At 33.1% G+C, this 24,124-nt stretch overlaps 4 protein-coding genes across 4 annotated transcripts; all 4 read left to right on the plus strand.

Annotated features, from left to right (window-relative positions):
* The first annotated feature begins 9,357 nt into the window (after positions 1-9,357).
* Positions 9,358-12,848, plus strand: LOC145602250 (autophagy-related protein 101-like). The gene is made up of 7 exons (XM_081658427.1): positions 9,358-9,624; positions 9,712-9,748; positions 10,396-10,481; positions 10,737-10,832; positions 11,533-11,692; positions 11,773-11,935; positions 12,526-12,848. The coding sequence occupies exons 1-7, from the start codon at positions 9,592-9,594 to the stop codon at positions 12,599-12,601; spliced, it is 651 nt and encodes a 216-aa protein (XP_081514553.1). The 5' UTR covers positions 9,358-9,591; the 3' UTR covers positions 12,602-12,848.
* Positions 12,849-12,969: 121 nt separating this feature from the next.
* Positions 12,970-14,919, plus strand: LOC145602249 (salicylic acid-binding protein 2-like). The gene is made up of 3 exons (XM_081658426.1): positions 12,970-13,880; positions 14,129-14,266; positions 14,476-14,919. Exons 1-3 carry the CDS (start codon positions 13,509-13,511, stop codon positions 14,806-14,808), a joined length of 843 nt encoding a protein of 280 aa, XP_081514552.1. The 5' UTR covers positions 12,970-13,508; the 3' UTR covers positions 14,809-14,919.
* A 1,285-nt stretch (positions 14,920-16,204) lies between these two features.
* Positions 16,205-18,282, plus strand: LOC145602251 (salicylic acid-binding protein 2-like). Its single transcript, XM_081658428.1, has 3 exons — positions 16,205-16,697; positions 16,809-16,940; positions 17,873-18,282. The coding sequence occupies exons 1-3, from the start codon at positions 16,326-16,328 to the stop codon at positions 18,146-18,148; spliced, it is 780 nt and encodes a 259-aa protein (XP_081514554.1). The 5' UTR covers positions 16,205-16,325; the 3' UTR covers positions 18,149-18,282.
* A 2,052-nt stretch (positions 18,283-20,334) lies between these two features.
* Positions 20,335-22,434, plus strand: LOC145602334 (salicylic acid-binding protein 2-like). Its single transcript, XM_081658523.1, has 3 exons — positions 20,335-20,733; positions 21,781-21,918; positions 22,156-22,434. The coding sequence occupies exons 1-3, from the start codon at positions 20,359-20,361 to the stop codon at positions 22,432-22,434; spliced, it is 792 nt and encodes a 263-aa protein (XP_081514649.1). The 5' UTR covers positions 20,335-20,358.
* The last annotated feature ends 1,690 nt before the right edge of the window (positions 22,435-24,124 follow it).

Below are 24,124 nucleotides of genomic sequence, written 5' to 3' on the forward strand. Positions count from 1 at the left end.
GCGTGATCACATGACTCAATATAGTAAAAAGAAGGAAAAGTTTTTAGGTCAAAAATTAGACCACAAAATTACACTACACTAGTACTTATTAAGGACAAAGTTAAAAATAGTGACTGTTAACCTAAAATTCTATTATTGCTGATGACACGAATGTGTGAAAGAGAATTAGAGATGAATGATTATTACGAGTTACCTAATTCCATTGTTATTATTGTAGGTCCTTAAAAAGCACAGCCATTAGTCTCCCCTTACCCGGCAAATGGAAAAGCTTTGATTTTCTAGGGTTTTACAATCGAGCTTACACTACTGTTTAGATGGGTGTGACATTTTGTTGTCACTATGTGCCATGCTCCTGCCCCTATTTCATTTCACTCACTATGACTCAAGCTAGGTTATGTTATTCTTCTTCCTAAGATGGTAGGTGTACAATATACTGTATACAAGCATATGTCTATGTATATGTCATACGTATAATCCTCCAAGCTATCAACAAACACCCAGGTTCGGGTCCATAAGCAGTGACAATTGCACTATGAAGACTCGCTTTCGCTACGGCTCCGGTGGGTTCCCTGTATTAATGTATATGTAAATGTATATGTATCGTCCCTTATACAATACTCCGTAGTATGTTTTTCTTAGCAATGGTAAATCAAAACTACACAGCTCGAATTAGATTAGTTGTTTTGTGTAGAGTAAAAGTTGCTTTTAACATCGAAGGTGAATTTAGATTTTTTATTAAATGTAAGCTAGCAAAATTTTTACTTTTCTATCCTTACTATTCTACTTTTACTTCATTGTAAAAAAGTTTCTTCCTAACCCCTTTATCAATTCACACATAATCACAAACAATTCTCACTCTTAGTTCAAACCTTGATTCCTCTTCTACTCTTTTTATCGTTTTTAACCTTAAAATCCTTTTCAGTCTAAGCTTTTTCTAATACATTCAAACCTCTAACTAAAGCTTATGACACATTAAAATAAACAAAAGCAAGTAATTATCATCATTAGACGCTTCACAAGGATAGGAGGGAGTGAGACATTTTTCGGTGTGTTTATATCGATATTACTTATGTACTTTGTAACTATTTAGTGATTGGTAGCAATGTTGAATCAAATTAAAACACCGCAAATCAAAATATGTGTTGTTTTGTGTAAATTATTTAAGGTCTTTCCTAACAGGCTAATCAAGAATTTTAAAATTAAGAAAGGCAACATGTTTACTTTTCTACTTTTACTTCATTCAATTATACCATTCTTTCATAAACAGCAAAAGGTAATCCTATAATCAAGGGACAATCTAAAGTTATACTTTGTCAACTTTGGAGTAGCAAATTTGTTTTGTTTTAGTATAGCCAAACATCACCTTTAATGGATGGTTGATTGAGTTTAGCTCTCATGGATAATTTTACGGCACAAACTAGTAGAACAAATTCAGATCGAGTAGCAAACTTGTTCTTTTACTATATTATAGCCAAAAACAAATTCTTCTCAATTTAGTTGTCATCCATGAAAGGGATCGATTTGGAAGACGATTATTTTAGGGTTACTACTTGCTAGTGAGCATCAAAATATAAAAACATAAACAATCAGTTAAAACATTTAAGTTAGACTCAACCAATGATGCCAATTCATTTTCAAAACATCTTTCATGGCCGGTGATATATATGCTTTCTATCTACTATTATTGAAATGGACTAAAGGCTAAACATAAATATAATACTCATAGCATGTTAAAAATGAGGATTAATGTTAAGTTTCAACTATTCAAAATTTCCAATAAAATATCATAAACAATTTTTTTTTAATTTTTTTTAAAGCTACAGAATGTTCAAAAGGAAAAAAGGGAGAGAAAAAAAAATTAAAAAAATTGAAAGTGAAGGAAGTCCTTGGTTCCCAAATGATGTGAGGAATAAAATTGTTTTTCACTACCACAACTAACCCCCAAAATATATTCATCTATCTTTCTAAATTAAATCTTCCCAAACCTCCCTTCCCCTAAATTTTCCCCTTAATTCCATTATTCCTGCTAATGAACTAAATATTTCGTATCATCTATGAAAGAGATATATTAGGAGAGTAATAACATTGTACTATAAATCTCTCTAGCAGTGTTTGCTGTCTAACTGTTAATTACTAGCTGAGTTTTTCTTTCTACCATCTAAGAACAAGGAATTATTCTGAGGGTAAGAACAATATAAAGTCTTCTCAGTTGTCTAACTGTTATGAACTGAATTTTTCTTTCTATCATCTAGAAAAGAGAAATTATTAGAAAGGTAAGAACACTATATTGTATTCTCGTAATATTAGTTGTTCAACTGTTAGACAAATACGGATTACAAGTATAGGATTAACAAGCTAAGTTAGAAACGATAACTACAAATTTAAACTCTCAAGTTTGAGACTACAGAAGCTACTACAAGATAGAAAACATATACTTGTACTAGTCGTATAGGATTACTAGAGACATTGATTGGTGAGATAGTGGCTGCCTACCTATATGAAAAGACTAGACTGCCATGCATCGAGTACTCGCTCATTCAGTTGTATTGTGGACCCAATAATTGATTTGTGAGTGAGTGGAAGGCACTATCCACCTAGCCAAAGTGGCCCCCTCTCGGAGTAGGACACCCTTAAAGATGCTTCAATCATTCAAATACACAAGCAAACATTCTTCATCATCATTTGAAATTGGCATTTAGCTAGGGTCACACGCATTCTTGCTTAAACTTACCCAAACAAACATCATTGTACATGCTTTCAGTGTTCTCATGTTCTATTCTCAAGTACAATTAAGAATAGATGAAGCTAGACTTCGTGATCAAGTACTCACTCTATCTACAATTAATTATCATGTTAACACGGTATACTTTAAACAAGTAATATGACAACTAAATTCAGATAGAAGTAATAACATTATAGTACATCAGTAACATCATAGAACATGATTTCACTGGTTCATCAATATGATGCTTAAAATGGGTTAATAGGCAAACTACTCTGCATACCAAAAGGGATGCAATAATACTTATGGCATGGATATAGTCTTCCAACTGGAGACTCCAAGCAGAGGAATTTGGTTCTAAGGGATTCTCACTTCTATTAGCATCCTAATGACAAGTTTCTACATGAAAGTTGAGTATATATTAGAATGTGGCTTTTAACACAGCAAACAGGCATATTCCAAGAAACCAAATCTATGAATAATTCTTGTTTGGTTAGCTAGAAATTCCATGGACCCACTTAGCCAATATCAAAACATAAAGAGACAAGGATAGGTCATTCAACATGGGAACTTCAAGTGGGGGATTCAAACTGACAAAAAAGCAAAAAAATGGACAAGATCCTTTCTCCTGCAGGGTACCACAAGATCATGTCTCTGAACAAAGTTTTAGCATGTGGATTCATCTTAATTGGAGGGACTAATAGGGAGAGGGACATATTTTTTATTTTTTTTTAAAAAAAGTGAAGTGAAATATGAATGTGATGGGGTTCTAAGACAAAGAATTTCTAGTGACATTCTATGGATGCCCTCCCATCAAAATTTCTTGGACCAAGATTAGATTTGATGCATATATATCTGGGAATTTGCAATTTTACTCAGGCTTTGGTGATAATAAAATTAATAATAAAGTTTCCCTTAAAAAAATATGTTAACTGATCTAGCTTATTTGTTGAAGATCCCAACCAAAATCAACTAATATATGAACACTCTACTACCAAGATTAGATTTGGTCCATTATAACAGAGGAATCTGCACAGAAACAGGGCTTTTTATGTAAATTAATCAGCATCACGAGCTAAGCTAAATTTGCCTTGGTTTGAAGATCCCAACCAACATTATGGGGCAAAAAGAAGATGAAACGTTGATCCATGAAAAAATTCCCTAGTAACATGACATGTGACCTTGGGTACATTCCTAGGCAACATGTCATTTTAAAATAGATATCATTGTAAAATACTATGGTGCATGATGATTCTTTTTAGGACCTAGTAAAGTGGAGGAAGAACAGTCAAAATTAACCACTATGGTCATTGTTTTAACAAATGACTCTCCTTTTACAAGAAAAATCTGAACAACATTGGTTGTTCCCTAGTCTGATTATTATCCATGCAGTAGAAGTTTCCACATAAATATTGTCAGTAAGTGCTAAGTTTTAAGGAAAATGTTGAGAATGTCTTGATTTGGCTTAGGTTCAAAACTTAACTCATTTCAAATTTTTTTAAAAAAAAAATAATAAAGTAAATAAATTCCCCATTCCACCAACACATAACAGTTATGTACGATAATCATGACTCGCAATACCAATGTATAGGATGTGAATAATACAACATGAACCAAGCATAATTTCACGATCAAAATCAGAGCAATCAAATGCATATGCAAACAAAAAAAATCTTCATTTCTTTTGGTTTTGGATTATCCACAAGGTTAAATAGAATTTCTATAAATAGAAAAGAATAAAATTTGCATGAAGTACCTCATTATTCACTAGACAGCATGTAGTAGCAGAACCCACAATTTGGTAGATGATGAATCAACTTAGAGTCTTGGAGATGTGCCATCTTTCAAACAATATTAGTCCAAGCATAATTATTGCCCTGGGATCTACCAAAGAAAATAAAGGAAATAAAGTCATCATACTGCTGGATTGTCTATACCTTATCTGAAATGAAATGGCATATCCAGTAATCCACACTTCAAATCAATACCGCACAAAAATAATACTCCGTACTGGCTAAGCTTCGTGCCAAGAAAGCATACCTAGCTAGATATTGGAACACTCCTTAATCAATTCTTAAGCAAACATTCTACAAATATACATATTCTTAAGAAAACTATCCGAATTAAACTTGAACAACATAATATGAGCCGTCTGAGGATTATTGAACCCAAAAACTCAAAGCCTAGCTAGGAGAAGAAATAAATAACTTCCAGGCAACTTCTCTATAGTGCATGGAGGTACCACAAGAAATTTTATTTATTTTTAACTTAAAATTTGCCCAACGGAGGGCAACATTCGAGAACATGAAAGATACAAGTTAAGGTAGAAGCCGGAAAGCCTGTACAAAAGAGCTGATGTAACAAATTAACAACGCCCTGTTGTTGTACTAAAGCACTTAAATTTAACTACAAAAAATGAAAATAAGGCTCGCTTCTATAGAAAGGATCAATGGAACTCACTCTAAAAGAGGAAAGACGATTAGATCCTTGGACAAGCTAATGCTGAAACAACCGAAACTAATTAAAAAATGGACACTGTATCTTGCTGGTGCACAACCTTTACCTGTGTTCTTTCAGTTGTATCAGAGAAATTCTAAGTGCTCAGTATGTGACAAAAAGCCTCATTGTCAAGAACATTCTTTACATCCATATGATAAAAGAATTTGCTGATGTTTATGTGCCTTCCAGTTCAAAAATTATGGTAAAATGAAATGGCTGTGTAAATGGTTAGTACCAGTTGAGTTCTGTTTCGGTTCTGGTAATTACTAATTAGTACAGCAGCCAAACTAAGAATTTCCTAGGCTTATCTTAATTTAAGGCATCCAAACGACATCTATTCATGAGAATCAAAGAAATGAACCTATATACCAATATTATATGCCAATAGAACTAAATATGAATTAGACATTTTTTAAACACTATTCAATTCAATAAATCAGTTTGACTGTTACAAAACAAAAGATGGAATGAATAACATTGTGTTTGGCTTAGTGTGGATGTGTGTGATTAAAAGCATGAAGACACCATCCTATACTTCCTGAGTCAAAAGTTAATTCAAAGACACCAAATAATTAGACTCTTTGCTTAGATTCTAAGAAAACCACAACAAAATCTATCATCCCAGCACAAATGCACAATTAAGTGGAGCAACGATATCTTGAAAATATGGAGTTCGGTTCCCTATAGATAGTTAATCAATTCGGGTTAATAAGTTCAAAAAATAGGGATTCAGTGCCATTCCTACAGGGCTCTCAACCCCAACTAAGCGTTTATCACACCAGTTAAGCAGTGACTGAATCCACTACAGAGCATTGATCAAAGGTGGTGATCAAACATTTAAAAATAATTGCACTAAAAAAGTGGCCTTATTTGTGCTAAGAGCATTCAAATATTGTCGATCATCCAAGATCCAACAGGGACACTTAGGCAGTTAGGCAAACCCATTCAACAGACTGCAAAAGAAAGGACAGTCTACTTCTATGTATCCATCACTTCTAAAGGAACAAGGGTTTCTGATAAGCAATTGCCTTTTGTTCCTAGGCATACATGTTGCATCTTGAGAAATTTGATCATTTACATCAGTACATGCTAAACAATTCTTTCAGTCCACACAATACAAGTAACATGCACACGCACAAATTTCAAGGCATGAGCTAGTAGCTAGGAGACCAAAGCATGCATATGCAAATTATTTGACAATACATCAAATCTTGGCTATTGATTCCATGATTCGATGTATAACAACATGATTGGGGTTGAAATTCAAGTTCTAAGTAGAAAATTTTGGATAATATGCTCTAGTTAGTATAGGTTATATACTCCCTCCGTCTCACTAAAATTGCCCCATATTTTTAAAATGAATGTCACATTGAATTTGACCCATTCCTTTGACGGTATATTTCCCTCCCTTAATAACCAAAGTGCAATCGTACAAAGACAAAAAAAGAACCCTATATGCTTTCCAAATGAACCAACTCTTTAAAAGCGAGTTAAAGATATGAGACAATTTTAGGACAAAGCGAGACAGAATCATCAATGCAACTACTAAATCTAAGTGTTCAATAACTAACTTTGCAATCCTCACCCAAACTAACCTAGAACACCTCAAATAAAGACTAATACAAATGGTTCTTACCCCAATAATTAGGTAGTTTCGCCTTGGAAGTTAACACTCTTAAATTAGCTTCAAAGCACAACTTAATCAAACATTCATCTTAACAATGCCCAAAATTAATCAACTGAATTAAAGCTAGCACAACAAACACGTCGATGATCAGAATTTAATGCGGAGTATGAATTAGGGTTTTGGAAACGTCTAAAATTCATCGATGCATTCCAAAACAATCGAATTGATTAAACTGGCAATTAAAAGAGGAATTTTACCAAAATATTGATAGAATTAAGATTACATTTATTTATGAAATTAAATGATAAAATCTACAATTTGTTGGAACTGACCTAATTCTGATGAAAGCTACGATGATTCAAACCAATTCGCGGGTTTCTTCTTCGGAACGATAAATACGAGTATTTAATTTCGGAAACAGAATTAGAAAATTAATTTGCCAAGTTACAGAGAATAGCAGTAGCATGACTAGGAACGGCGTCGTTTTAGATTTCTTTGTATTTTCGGGAAATTTTGTTTTGGTTCATTGAGTAAATGAAAAGCCAAAATAGAGTCCCGAAGAGGCTGGGCTGTGGCCCAAGCCCAGGCCCAGTCCGACAATCTATCTAAGGCCTTATTGATGATAGGTAGATTAGATACCTTTTTTTTTTTTTTTTTTTTTTTAAGGAAAGATTAGGTACCAATGTAGATTACTCTGTTAGTTTAATTAACACTCTTTATCTTATTTTTGTTAAATTGAAATTATTTGTACAAAAATCATTTTGTTTAGAGAAAATGAGTTTAGGTTAAATAATCCCATACGAAGTGCAGCACAAAAAGACTTGCGTGGACCTGGTCCACAATAATATTATTGTGGACCCGAGATTTATACACACGTAACTGACAATATATTGAACATAGTAACCCTTATATTTAACATAGTAACCTTATTTTTAACATAGTAACCTTTATTAAAACTTGTATAACATTTAATATTATAGTGAACTTGAATACGACGTTATGACCCTAATTTTAACATAGTGACCTTTATTATTCATATTGACCAGTATATAAAATATTTCATCAAAAAATTAACCTCTTATAGCCTATATATTACCAAAATGACTTTTTTTTTTAACATAGTGACCTTATTTTTATTATAGTGACCTTTTTTTTTATTTATAAAACAACCATAGTTTCTATAATATTAATGGTCCACGATAAATTAGTGTGAACCAGGTTCATTTAAGAATTTGTATGTGCCAAATAAGGTCTAAACAAATAAAATTTCATATAGGAAAGTTGTTAATGTGTGGTCTGATAATTGGACAAGGGAGGGTGCCCTTGGAGAGTATGCCTATGGCCCTTTATCCTCAAATGAGAGTAATTATTTCCTGTAAGACTTAGCTAATGACAATGGGTGGTGCTTATTAAACTATCCTTAGCCTTCCCTTCTCATCTTGTTGATGTTATTAAAGGTCTATCCCTCCGTTGCCCAACTCTTTTGATGATTTCCTTGTTGGTTCAGGTGAGATTCGAAACTGACGTCTGGGGTCGGTAAAGGTTTATTGTCCAACTGGATACCTACATAGTTAATGTGGATTAGCTAACCCGGAGGTTTATCTGAAGATAACCACTCCGATGCTAAAGTCAATAATATGTTGAGTAAGAAAAGGAGATGAGAGAGAGAGGTTTTTATAGAGATAAAATTGTACCTTAGAAGTGAATTATGCTTGGGTATCTATAGGAAAATATAACCAAGCTGGTGCCACATATCGGTCCACATAGCTGGCATAGCAAGTGGCGGTGAAAAACCACGTGGTCGGAAGCAGCTTTCCACGTGGCTAACAAAGGTAAGTCAAAATGGTAAATATATCGATATAGGATAGGGTTTAAAGGGGAAGGTTCGCCTTAAAGTTTCCTATATTGTATCGAAACCTAGATCATCTCGTACATTTGCTTCTAACTTGTCGACTATCAGGCGTTCTCCCAAAAACCTACTTCCAATTTCTCCTAGTGATACCAATGACAATAAGGAGGGGCTGAAATTTTTGATGCAGCATCATCTACTACCACCATACCGTCTTATATTCTAATTGTGCTAATGCTATTCATATGTTACATGCTTATGATGGTTTTCTTAATTTGTATCGTGATGTGGTGAATGCATGTAAGGAGCTATGGCAAACGGAGATGGATGTGCAAATTATATTTGTTGGAAGACAGTGGAAGAAGTGATTGCGAGAAGCTCAAGATGTTTGGATTCGGAAATGATAGAACACTTCTCGGTTCTCCTAATTATTGTATGTAAATAAATCAATTTATTAATAAAAAAAAAGTCATACGACATCTAAATTTAACAAATACGTATAAAAGAATCAAACAAAGGATTTGTATCATTGATTTATGCTAATTGATTGACTCCGTATGATCCTAATATCTCCGTAAAGTGTTTGAGAAGGCGTAAAACGTAATTAATTGTATTATCTTAATATCTCCAATAATCCAATATCAATCTTTGATTGACCATCAACTTACTTTACCACAATTACCAGGTTACCAAACTGGTAAACTTCCAATCATCACTAGTTCTCCTTTTTCCACAATCAATTGCTTTGCCCTCTGTACCTCTCTTCCTCTCTAAACCAATCAAAATTGTCCTGCAATCGAAGAATAGGAGAATTACGGTTCAATTTTCGGTGTTTAAGGGTTCTTTAAGAATACCTCACATCAATCGGATTTCAATTCCAATTTCTAAGTCCAAATGAATTGCGAAGTCTGCCAACTCAAAGAATTGGTTTGCATCTTTAATTTTACTCTTTGTTTTCTAATTTCTTCTTCAATTATCTATTGTTTTTGAATTTTTATGATTTTTTTGTTGCAGGAAGTAGAGCATTTTGAAATTAGAGAAGTTTTGCGATGTAAAATTACCCCTTTTTCTCTGTAATTGGCATTTTTTTTTTATGATAATTATGGTTTGCTGATGATTATATTAACTTGTTATTGCAATCAATTTACAATTTGTCAAATAATTTTGGATTAGATATGTTTTGATTGTCTATGATTATTAATTTGATAGCTTTTTCGCTGATTTGTAGTTAAATTTTAGTATACTCCGTTCCTTGTTTGTTGGAATTTGATTTGCCCTAGTTATCTCTAAGTCCTAAAATCTGAACTTGACTCCTATTGTAATCTCAACACTAAAATTGAGTTTGTTTTCGCAATGTATTTTCGAATTATTGACTAAGGTTACGACTTACGAGTTTAATTGTCACATCCAAACTGCATTGCACACCTTGACACAGCTTGTCTGTGTATCTTGAAATTTAGTTGGTTTGTTGCTATATTGAGTTTACTTGAAGATGATAAGAAATGTGGATTTTATTTGGTCATCTTTTTTTTTTTCAAATGAACTTTTATACTAGTGCAATGGTAATTGGTTCAAGTTGGTCGTTTTGATATGATGATTGCAATTCAATTATTCTCTTGAAAACTTGGCATGTTTTACCGAGCTGTTTTCTTTTTCATCTCAACTCATGAGCTAATTATTCACTGAAATTATATGCAGGTATACTACATACAGTTATGTTCCACAGGGCTCTGGGCCTTGTGCGGCCAAAAGATGTTGATTTGGAACTTTTTGACATTACATACGTGAGTTGTCTCTTTGAGTATTAAGTAATTGTAGATGATGGTTACAAATTTAGACGTTTTTAGCTGTAGATTCCATATCTTCTGTGGCAGTCACTCTTACAATACTGCTATATCTGTTATATTTAGATTGATTGTTCCTTTGGTTTTTGCAAACTCATCCATTGAAATCTTTCTGGACACATGGATACAGCATGTTTACTGCAAAGTTCTCTAATGTTACCCAAGCAGTTGAATCACTTAATAATATTTTTGTAGGTCCAATGTGGAGATGTGGAACTGGAAAAGAAGATAGATGAGAAGATTGATCAGTTCATTTCTTGGGTAGAGAAGCACCCTAATAAAAAAAGTCAGGTGAGGTTTAGTGCTGACTTCTCATACATGTAATCTTTAGTTTTCACTTGATATTTGTCTAATTTTAGTATATGAATCTTGTGTGCTATGATTGTACATTGAAGGCATCTTAATTTGGTCTTCTTGTTATATCATTATAATATCTGGGTCACTTGACTCACTTCTATGTGCTTTTCACAATACTACCCGCCCTCCTCGTATGTTAAACCATTTTTTTTAATGGATTTTTTTTTCCGCATTTGGCTTTTTTTATTTTATCCTCCTGGTCAAATGTTGGGCTTAAATTTCAGGATTGAATTGACTTTCTATCTAAAGTATAATGATTTGGTGGTTGTTGAAGTAAATGGTAGAGTTCCCTGAAAAGAAATCATTGTTTATATTATACTGTCTTTGTCTGGAAAGTTATCAGATTACTAGTTTAAATCACAAAATTCATAGACAACTGTTCCATGTGTGGGTTTGGGTGTGGGGGGGAGGGGGGGGGGGGGGTGAGCACATCTTAGTGAGCATGTCATTACTCCTCTGTATGTGTGGCTTTGTCAATGTTGTTGATATAGTAATATAGTATGTCATAGGTAATCTTACCACCTTGGTATATGTGGCTTTGTCAATGTTGTTGATATGGTGTGTCTTAGGTGTCCTTTTCATTCTACATAAATCCCAAGGCCTTAGCTTTTTTGGTTTAAATGGTGCTGTACAGATATGTTTGTCTTTCTACGAAGTGAAGAGCAACAAGGCGATATGGTTCTCAAACAAAGTTGAACGTCTGTATTGGGAACAATGGTACATCAATCTGAATGTTGCTCAACATCACAAACCAACCTCTAGCAAATCTCATCACTCCAAAGTTATAGACTCTGGTTAGTTTGTTAGCATGCTTGCATGATTGTGTTTGCTCCTAGAGATATCCCCTGTTTTTAACCTGTTATGAATGATTCAGAGGGTGCATCTGAGGAGAGAAGTGCTCGTAGGGCTGCAATTGAAGTGTCACTTCGGGAGGTTCTCTTTCAAATAATAAAATTTGTAAATGAGAAAAAGGATCATATTCCTCCCATTCCGAGTCGTGAAGGAATCTCATTTCCCTATGAGATTACTATCCCAAGGTGTGGCATCTGTACCCTTTCCAGTTACTCTCATGTTTTCATGTTCAATCTCTCAATGAGAATCCACTTTGTGTTTTCTGTTGTTCAGGATTTGTTTAAATGCTAGCTGTTTTTCTATTCCATGCTTTTTATGTTCTTATTTTGTTGTTTTTGTTCCTGCATTAACTTTATAATGTGAAGTAGTATGTCGTAAATATGGTTCGAAGCTGATTACCTGTAATGTGTATGTTGTTCCTTTGCTGCCTTAAAAGAGACTTGTTGGTTTTTCTCCCGAAGAGCTTGAACGTGTTCATACTTTTTTTCCCCTACCAAAATTGTCTTCAAAATGCTAGTGAGAAATGCAATTGATTGGATGAGTTGTATTCTTGTATACAATTAAACATGAAGTCAAGTCTAACACTTCGATGCATATCCATGTTGGACACAACAACCCAAATCTGAAAAACTTAATTCTTAACTGTATGTGTAGAGCAGTACAGTAAATCTTATCATCTCTGTATTCAGTTCTTTCCGATTCTTGTTATTCATGTTCACAGGTCACCAAATATCATGACTAATAGACTGTACTAATGTAATTCTATTTCATTCAGCTCATCAGATACTACGTTTGGGATGGATATGATCAAAAGGATGCTTCAAACAGGTCATCCAACCATGCTTAGCTGACAGTTCAATGGTAATCAGTTCATCAGAAATCTGGAACAGTACCGTAAAAGGCAGAAAGGTGACTGGGATTCATGTTCTTAAGTGCTTTACATATGTAAATAGTGCCTTCTTGTTTTCCCCTTTACATTTCTCACGTACGAGTAATTCCCTACTCTTCTCTGTACTATAATCATGTCTGCGACGGATAAAGTTTCGGTGACTTGTTCATACCTAATCTTTATGCATATAATTTCTTGTTCCCTACTCATTATTATTATTAACAATTTTCTTTTTCTTATAAACATGTATCAAAATCTTTCTTCCCCCTTTTCTTCACCTCATGAGAAGTTTGCCCTTGCTCGAATCTTGGTAATATACTGTAAAAATTTGATTTTGGTAAGACAGTTTAGGACTTTAGGGTAGGACAGTTTCATATTAACTTATTGTGTTTATGTTAAAATTCACCCAAAAAAAAATACGTTGTACGTAACATTGTAAGAATCGCACCAAAATTTCTTAATTCCGATCTCACTCGAAGCTATTGTGAAGTGGTTACATACTTACATTCCAAAGTTGCTTATACTACGTATATTTGATACACTGATATATAATTAATAATGTCCAGCCAAACAAAGATGGGGTGGTCTACACGCTCTCATTCACATCATTGTTTTATCGTTTTCCTGTAGAGTCGACTAATAAGTACTGTTATTCTCCGCGTTTATATCTTCAGCGTTATCCTCATCATCTGAGAAAGTACTATAAATTGGTACTGCCCATTCCAAAAACTAAGAAAACCAGGTTTCAAAAAAAAAAAAAAAAAACGAAAACCAAAAGTTACCTTTTCAAGTAATCCGTAATCAAGCCATATATATTCTTATAAACCAAAATCAATCAAGCTAATCAAGAAGCAAGGGAATAAAGAAAAATGAAGCACTTTGTTCTAGTGCATGGGACTTGCCATGGAGCCTGGTGCTGGTACAAGCTAATCCCTCTATTAAGGCGAGCGGGCCACCAGGTTACAGCGGTTGACCTTGGTGGATGTGGTGTCCATGCTTGGCCGTTAAGTGAGATTGTAGCAACCATTGATGACTACGTGGAGCCTTTGATGGATGTCATGAGGTCCATTGACCCATCAGACAATGGTGGTGATAAGAAGATTGTTCTTGTGGGACATAGCTTTGGCGGAATTGCAATCTCTATGGCTATGGAGAAATTTCCAGAGAAGATCCTTGTTGGTGTTTTTCTGTCTGCTTATATGCCTAATTGCTCCTCTCCTCCACTTACTCTCGTTCAAGAGGTACGCAATCAATATATTTGTATCAAATGTATTTGAATATGGTGCTCACTTGCAGGTGTATGGCAATTATACTACAGTATAGTAAGCACAAGTATATATATAAATTGTTACCTTCTTACACTGCTTGTCGTGCCTAAAGTTCAAGTTATTGAAGGAAATTATCTCTTGATTTGGAGTCATACAACTGATACAAATATACCATATACGAACCTAATGAGCTTGTACTAATCTGTTTTATCATACAACAGACGTTCAAGAGAACACCTTTGGAAGGGTTTTTGGACACGACATACTGGTTTGATAATGGTCCAGAAAAAGCAGCCACTCATGCAGTGTTCGGTCCTAAGATGTTGAGCACTAAACTCTACCAAAATTGCCAGCCTGAGGTAATTAATCCCACAAATTTATAAGTGATAGCCAAGTGCCATACATATACTATCAGGATTTTAGTCCTCACTTATCCCCAAGACTTGGGGGTATGCATTATCGGATATCCAATCCAAAAAAAAAAAAAAAACGAATATTTTGACCTCATCGTGTCTAAAGTATGTATGATGTTTAATTATGACTAACTGTAAGGTTAAAATGAACGCAGGATAAAGAATTGGCCAAATTAATGGTTAAGCCAGATGGTTTATTCAGTGAGGACTTAGCAAATTCATTGTTTTCGGAAGAAAGATTTGGAAGAGTGAAACGAGTGTTTGTTCTTTCTGAAGAAGATGAATTAGTGAAGACGGATTTTCAAAACTGGATAATTAAAAATAGTCCACCACATCAAGTGAAATCCATACCGAAAGCTGATCATATGGTAATGTTGTCAAAACCTCAAGAACTATGCCTTTGTTTGCTGGAGATCGCTGATATATATCGAGCAACTTCACCAACATTTCAAGTAGATTGTTTGAGTATATCCCAGCCTGCACGATAGGGTTTTCCAGCAATTGTATTTTGCAATTTATGCGATTATTTATAAATAATTGTAATTGTGGGTTGATCTTTTAAGAAATAAAAGGCATCTTTAAGCTATTTTGATGCACAATCTTGGGAGTCAAAGTCTTAATGAAAGATTAAATTTTGATTAATACCAAAACAAAATATACTATATATTCAAGGCAAATTTGATGGTGGATGCATATGCACAGTGCTCCTCGAGTCCTTGTGCATCCGTTGAACATCAATCATAAAACCAAAAATAATGAAAACTAACTCCAATGAACATAAGAGCTCGCTATACTAAGATGTTATGTATGTTCATTGCAGATTATGTTCATTGAAGTTATTTTTTTTTAGCCTTCATGTTCTTAGGTTTTAACCTTTAGGGCCTGTTCACATTTACTTAATTTCAGTTCAGTTCAGTTCAGCTCCAATCAGTTCAGTTTAGTTCAGTTCAGCTCTTAATTTCCCTCTCACATAAAATATTTATTTCAGCTCAATTTAGTTCAGTTCAGTTCCAATCAGTTCAGTTCAGTTCAGCTCAGTTCAGTTCAGTTCAGTTCAGTTCAGTTCAGTAAATATGAACAGGCCCTTAATCGGATGCATACGTCTTCACCAGCGATTAACAAACTGTACATAACAGGTGTGTAACATGTTCATACTGCCGAGAAAAGTCTAATGGTGTACCTTGGATTCTAGGAACATTAGAGTGCGTGCACTCCATGTCTCCGTGTGATATCTTAACAACCAGTGGCCGCGGTAGACTTTAAACCATACTGCCGACACAGGTCTTTGGTTGTATGTGATAAGCTTAATAAAAACGTTGTTGTTTGAGATGTTTTCACACGCATTATAATCGCATTTGAAGACTAAGGTCCTATTCTCTTCACCTTAAAAAGATAATATTAAGTGAAAGAAATTTCAGTTCAGTAAAAATAAGCTCAGTTCAGTAAAATTAATTTCAATTTAGTAAAAATAATTTCAGTTCAGTAAAAATAAGTTCAGTTCAGTAAAATTCAGTTTTCTTAAATAAGAATTATAATAGAAAATCAGTAAAAATAATTTCAGTTCAGCAAAAATAATTTCAGTTTAATAAAATTAATTTAAGTTCAATAAAAATAATTTAACTTCAACAAATATAATTTTGTTTCAGTAAAATAATTTCAGTTCAACAAAAATAAGGTGAAGAGAACGGGATTTTATCTAATGACATTGACTCTCTAAGTCATTTTCGTGTACAACTTGCTAATTTGCCAAGATTATTTGATTAAGATGTGTATGAACGAATGACCTGCGACTTGAAAGGAACGTGATATCATGTGGACTTGTGCGGCTTGATTTTGAAGGCCAAAAGTGGTGGAATCCTAGTGTTTCCTCATACAATAATATTTTATGTGGACACAATCAGAAATTGAAATATGTAATTAATCAATCCATCAAACATCAAACTTGTTATCAAAGAATTTAAGAAAACACATTACAGAAAATATACATTTCGTGTTATTATTAATAATGGAGGCTAAAAATGAGGAGAAACACTTTGTTTTAGTTCATGGGTTGTGTCAGGGAGCATGGTGCTGGTACAAGCTAATACCCCTGCTTAAAAAAGCAGGGCACAGGGTGACTGCACTAGATATGGCAGCTTCTGGTGCTAACACGAAACAAATTGAAGACGTTCATACCTTCGAGGAGTACAATAAGCCTTTGCTAGATTTTATGGCATCGTTGTCTGTCGATAAGAAGGTCATTCTTGTTGGGCATAGTTTTGGAGGAATGAACATTGCCTTTGCTATGGAAAGTTATCCTCAAAAGATATCAGCTGCTGTTTTTTTAACTGCTGTTATACCAGACACTATACACCAACCATCTTATGTTTTAGATAAGGTAATTAGTTACATATATATGTATATTTACTTAGTATTGTTGTAGTACTTATTAACAGAGTAAATGATATTAATTTTTGGATTGAAATTGTTGATTGCCTGCTTTAAGTAGGCCGAATCGATCCATAAAGAAGCAGAGTATGACATAAATTTTTGGACATATGGTTCACCAGAAGAGCCCTTGAAAGCAACTCTGTTTGGACCCAAATATGTGCAGTTGCTCGCTTCCCTAGCTCCTATCGAGGTATGAACATTTTTTTTTTTTACCTCTGTTCGGATTTAGTGGTCACGTATATAGTAGGTAATACTCACTGTATGTTCGTATTTTTTTTTTTTTTATATATATAATCAATATAAGTACAAAAATCTAATTAAAGTGGTCATACACTCACACATCATGCTAGGTGATACTCAATAATGTAAAAATCTGATTTTTAATACTTGTACATCATTTAATTTAGCAATCAAGCTGGTTGAACTATACAAATATATTGAAACATTATTAATATGGATTACACAGAATTATGATTGAATAATTTTTTTATATATTTTTTTTCTGAAAAGTCTTGTCCCTCAAGACTATGTTGTGAAGAATTTTGATGTGCAGATGTTTAGTGATGGTGTTTGGTAGAGCACAACTGGTAGTTGAAACAGTACTTGAAGATTTGAATTTGTTATAGGAATAAAAATAGTGTTAGAAAATTAATTAGCTTTTGCAAACCCCAAGAGCTAGTTTTTTTATGAATAAAACCAAAAGGATTCCAAGCTTGCGTGAAGCTTTTATGATCTCTTGTTAATGTTATCTATAATTACGTATTAATCTTGGTTTAACACTCTTCCTTTTATAACACAGTGTTACAGTTTTACGGATCACTCATATAGAGAAGCAATTCCGAGTTTAATAATTATAGATTTATGAGCTAGCAATGACAATGTTTGCGTGGATGCTTTTATGATCTCTTGTTGATAATATTTATAGTTACCTATTACTTGCTTGTAGACTTGTACCTATTACTTGCTTGTAGGCTTGTAGTCGAACGCTCTTCCTTTTATAACATAAATAATGTTGAACCAAGTATTTCTATGATAACATTTTGATAGAGTATAAAAACATATTCCGCTTTTGGTTGAGTTGGTCCTCTATCACATTTTTATAATTAATATCTATAATGGCAGGATTATGAGCTAGCAGTGTCAATGCAAAAACCATCGTCATCATTTCTTCCAGATCTAAGAAAAGCAAAGAAATTCTCGAACAATGGATTTAAAAGTGTTAGGCGAATTTATGTGATAAGCAAGGAAGATAAAGTATTTACAGAGGAATTTGTAAGATGGATGATTGAGAACAGTGGGGTGCAAGAAGTCCGGGAGGTCCAAGGTGCAGATCACATGACTATGCTTAGTAAACCAAAGCTACTATGTGACTGCCTTCTTGATATCGCCCGTGTTTAAAAAGAAAAACTTACTTCCTTGGTCCCTTTTACGGATTTACCTAATCTAAAACTAATACACGAATTCACTTTAAGTTGTTCGGAAAATAATGGTATATTCTTGAAATCAGCTTTGATGTATGATTTATTTTATCATTACAATTGTCGAATTATCTTTTTTTTTTTTCCAATAATTGTCTAACGTTTTCATCCAAAAGATTTATTTGACTATTACCTTTAAAAATACTTTTAAGACCTTTTAAAAACTTTAAGATCTATTTGATTTTGTATGTAATAATTTTTTTTTATGACCTTTTAAAAACTTTTTTTTTTTACATTTTTTCACAACTTAACACATTTAGTCCATTAATCCGATACTGAATTGTTAGAAAAAACAAAAACAATTTTATTTAGGTGTAGTTACTAAATTGATCAAATACGAGTACCTTTTTTTTTTTTTTTAATACCACCTTAACGTTTTTTTTTTTTTTTTTTTTGTATTTTGCCACCACTTAACAACCTTCGTCCATGAATCTATTGAGTGGTGGAAAAATCAAAATCAATCATTATTTAAGGTTGTAAAGTTCATTAAAAATTTTATGGTATTGATATTCAAAACTTAATATGTTCTCATATGGCATATGCTTAATTAAAAGTTTTAATTTCATGAATCATGAGCATTGAGCAATAACATTCATTCTAAGATACTCCGTAACATATACTAGTACTCCGTAGATTATTGTTTGTAAATATTGGAAAATGATTTATTTGACTATACATGATTAGTGGGTAAACACCTACTTCGTAGATAATCATCTTTTTGAACCAGCAACATCTTACCAATTAATATAATCTAAAAAAATCGTCAATAAATCTATGTGGGCCAGCCCATTGTTGAATGTTGACACATAATTAGATGAATTAAATAACTCATTGTTAAGCTGTCAGCTGGATCCTCCCATAATAATCAACTAGATTAACTCCCGTGTGATGCACGGATATAATAAAAGAATTTATACTTTGGTAAATTTCACAGACATATCAGTCCAAATATGTACATAATTCTTTGTATTACATACGATACTATTAACATAAACCAAACTAAAAAAAATAAAATAATATAAACAAAAAAAAATTCACGTCTACAATAAAATTTAGCGAACTTTGTAATTAGATGGAGTGTATAAAAGGTTGATATTTGTTTTCCTTGGTTTTTAAAAGAAAAGGTAATGAAAACTAAAAAGTTTAATTTACTATATTAAATTACTTTGCAATCAATATTTAGATTTTTTTTAAAAAAATATGAAAAGAAAAAAAAGGTTTAGGCGGGAAAAAAATAAAGGAGAAGCTGACACATGTACAATTTGAAAAAAGTGATGATGTCAGCGGTTGTTACTTTAGTATATTTATAGATAGATTTTAAAACACCTTTTCTTTTTTATTTATTTATTTTTGTCTGTGTCTGGTCAAATTGGAGGATCGTGCAAAAAGCACACGGATATTTTTTCTGTTGAATTTATTATATTTTAAATTTAATGAATTTATTAGATCTGAATTAAGATAAAATAGGGTAATGGTATTTATATAACCCTTAGGGTCGGTTACATATAAGCATTTAATATCTTTTCTTTTTTGGTATTCCCTCCGTCCCTAAATTACATTCCTATTTCTAGTATTTATTCCTCACATAATAGAGACAAACAGAAAGTCAGGAATGTAATTTAGGGGCAGAGGGAGTATAAGTTTAAGAATGCATGACAAATTTCATTAATACTTGCTTCTTTTGACTTTTTACACATACTTCTTAGGGCTACATATAACATTTTTCTAATTACAAATCACTAATAATTCCGCTTCTGCTTAGTTGTACGGGATATCAAAGTATCCATCATCATTGACTAAATGCAAATCATTATTTATTTAGTTAGCTCGAAATTATTTCTTGATTGTGACTTTGTGAGAGTACATTTATTTATCTCAAACATGCACTTAACTAATTTTGATGCCTGTAATATTGATGTTGTACGCATGTCCTCTATTCAATCCAATAAAAAAAATGTGACATATTATATTTTGGGTCCAATTTTTTTTCCTACATAAAGTACTCGGTGAATTCCCATAAAAGCCATATTCCATACGTAACTAAACTACTAAAGGCTAAAGCATACACCTTTGTTTGTTATTAGTAAGAGTCAAACACACAAAAAAACAAGAAAGTTAGATCGAGTGAAAATGGGAGGCGAATCCTCTTGCAAGAAACATTTTGTACTTGTTCATGGAGCAACACTTGGAGCATGGTGTTGGTACAAGGTTAAGCCACTACTCGAGGCCGCCGGTCATCGCGTTACTCCGCTTGACATGGCGGCCTCGGGGATTAACTCTAAGAAAATCCATGAAATCCAAGGTATTCGCGATTACACCGAGCCATTGATAGAGTTTTTAACATCTCTTCCTGAGGATGAAAAGGTTATTCTTGTTGGGCATAGTCTTGGTGGGATAAACTTGGCTTTGGCAATGGAAATGTTACCTCACAAGATTCAAATTGCTGTTTTTCTCTCGGCTTTTATGCCTGACTATGTCAACACTCCTTCTTTCATCTTTGATCAGGTTATTTTCCATCCTTTTAATTATTGCGTGTTAATTAAATTACAATTTTTACTAAATTCTGTTTGAATTGTCCTATATATATATATATATATATATATATATATATATATATATATATATATATACGCTCGTTTTTTTTTTTCACGAGAAAGGTAATGGAGGGAGTGTAATTTTCTTAAAAATTACAAAGTGTATGTTTTTTATATGACAAAAGGTTTTAAAAAAAATGAAACTATATGAGAAAAATTAAAAAGTAAATAATAATATGATGATTTAGGGCACTGTTAGTCTGTTAGGGTCTTCTATATGAGAAAAGTAGGGTACACTATGATAAACTTAAGTAAAACAAAAGCACAAAAATTAAAAATAAACATGAGACACCCAAAATAAGATGCAGATACTATATTATACTTTAAAAGACGGCAAAAAAAATAAATAACAATAAAAACAAAGAAAATATTTTGGTCACAACTATTTTTGAATTGATGCATGGAGTAGCTAAGTTTTTTTATCGCCTTGGATCGGAGTTAATGAAATTACTTCGATGATAAGATGTTGGTCCATAGTTAAAAATATTTTGTCCTTTTGCCAAGTCCAATCATAATCCATAAACATTCCAGAGAATTCCCTTAATTTATCATGTGAGTTTGTTTTTTTTTTTTTAAAAAAAAAAAAAAGAGAAAGGTACATGAATGCTAATACTCCGTAGTAATCTCTTTATCTCGGAGAATAATCAAAATTAAAGCATATAGTGATTTCCCTATTTCATGAAAGGAACCAAAAACTAATAAGTTGCAGTGATTTCCCTATTGCTAAGTTTTTAATTTGATTAACATTTGTTATTTTATGTGCAATTCTGAATGTTCCAAGAGAACATGTTCAAAGGGCAAACGACATTGCAAGAAGATTCATTTTACTATTTCTAATTATTAGTTGTTTGTTTGTAACTGCTTTTGATATTGTAAAAAATAATTAAAAAATAAAAAAAAAATTGTTGAATTTTGATTAATGGAGAGCTAACTTTTGGTGTTTTATGGTATTTTGAAGTTTGTTGCACAATTGCCTGATGAAAATTATTGGTTGGACACGGAATTCAAGAACACTGGTGATCCAAAGGAGATCCTCACGACAATGTCATTTAGTCCACAATTCATCGCAAAGCTTTCTCATTTGTCTTCAATTGAGGTAATTAATCCTAACTCAACCTAATTTAGAATTTTTTATCTTTTGAAAGACACCAATGTATAGTAATCATCGCATTAAATGATCGAATCAAATATTTTTGACATGTTCGCGTTATAATTAACTATTGACCTTTATTTCTTTTGACTACTTAACCGTCTAAACGTCAGACTATTTTTCCTAAAATTATGTTTGAAGCATTACTAATGCACTTGATTTTATTTGGTGGACTATTATAAGGACTACGAGCTTACTATGATGTTGAAAAGGACATCGTCGCTGTTCCTTCATGATGCATGGAAGCCGGAGGCGAAGCTTTCAAAGGAAAGATATGGATCAGTAAGGACTGCTTATGTAATATGCAACGAAGACAAAGGAATATCAGCACCTTTTCAAAGGTGGATGATTGAGAATCATGGGGTGAAAGAGGTGAAGGAGCTTAAAGGCTCGGATCATATGCCAATGTTCTGCATGCCAAAACAGCTCTGTGACTGTCTTCAGGAGATAGCCCTGAAATAATGCTCCCAAATGATTTCCAACATTCATACTTTTTCATTAGTTCATTTGCTTTGTAAAACAATAAGCTACCATCGACATTTGGTATGTATTCATGTTGAATGTTTATCTATTATCATAAACTATTACTTCTTTCTTCTTTTTCAGTTAATAAGTTCAAATATTGATATAAATATAACTATCAATAACTAAAAACTATAAAAAGTGGAGTATATTTTTAAAATATACAATTATGTTGAAATGATTCTAACAAAATCTACTACAGAGTAGTAAAAAAAAAAAAAACAGATAAAGTACGAAATATCTTATTATCGGCGGTGCAAGCCTACACGAGTCTCGAATCACTCAGCAGCTTATTCTCACACTCACAGAAGTCTCAGTTCCCATACTCCCACTTATCTCAATAGAGTCCTACAATATTTTGAGCATATGACTCAAAATTAATTTGGATTGAACCTCACATAGCCACATACGGATCCTCAATATTTGCAGGCTGGACCATAATCAGATTGACAGGCTGGGCCCATCTTCATATTAAAATGGGTAGATGTTATGTTAAATTTGGGCCCACTTCAAAGTTCAAACTAAAAAAAGAAAGGATTCATCTGTTTATCTTTATTATTCCTGTTTCTTTGTTAATTGTTATAGCCTCGCCGCCTCGCTGTCAAACTCCAAGAGTCCCGGTTAACATTAATAACACCCCTATATTGCCAGAGGCAAAGATATTGTCCCTAGATCTTACATTACAATGTAAAATTGACAAGTCGGTAATGAAAGACAAATTTTCCAACCAAAAACAATAAAAAAAACCTAGGTTCCGTAGAAGGTAGTGCGAGTGTGTGACTACTGCTTAAATGGTATAAAAATTATATCTCCCCTCTCCCTCTACATCATCTATGTCACAATATAATATACTTTCACCGAAAACTAAATACTATGAGCATTTTTTTTTTTTTAATTTTTAAATAAAAAAAGACTATCTTCATCTCAAACTACTATAAAGTCTTCCTAAATTACTTACGGAGTAATTCATTAGTAAAAAACTACGGTCTATAATGACGCATATCTCACTAACTACTCCCGTAGTTTCTAATTTCTATTAAGTGATTGAACATGATTTTTTAGTCTGCTGCGAAAACACAAACAACTTCCCACTTTCCAGCCGAAGTAACCTTTCTAAAGACTTTCGTGGCCTCATGGGAGCTAGACAAAATCTCACTGATCTATACAAAAGCCCTGAGCAACTGGACTAAGAGTCTAAGACAACCACAAACACACACACACAAACAAAAACAAAAAAAGGAAAAAAAAATATAAGTAATAATTTTACAACCAAACAAAACCTAACTATGAACATCATGACTAATTACAGCAATTACAGAAAATACATAACATAGATCTAAATGAAGACCCTGAAACCTTGAGACAAATGACTTGCAAAGTAGCAAGTCTACCACACCATGTTCACAGAATTACAGGTAAGTGCAAGTTTCCTACCAGCAATTAAGATGCAAAGGTTATGCTAGACATTTCAAGTACCAGTTTTTTGGTGATTTTTCTTAAGAGGGTCCATAGGATCTGTGCAGAGTCCATGGTTGCAACAGCTAGTAGCATTTAAGAGTAGAGGCTTTTTATGTGGCCTTTAAACAGCCACCACTGGCCACTAAAAGAGTGGAAGAGCAGGAAAAATTGA

The sequence above is a fragment of the Chenopodium album genome, chromosome 21, assembly GCF_948465745.1.
Source record: "Chenopodium album chromosome 21, dcCheAlbu1.1, whole genome shotgun sequence".
In the NCBI taxonomy this organism is placed as follows: domain Eukaryota; kingdom Viridiplantae; phylum Streptophyta; class Magnoliopsida; order Caryophyllales; family Amaranthaceae; genus Chenopodium; species Chenopodium album.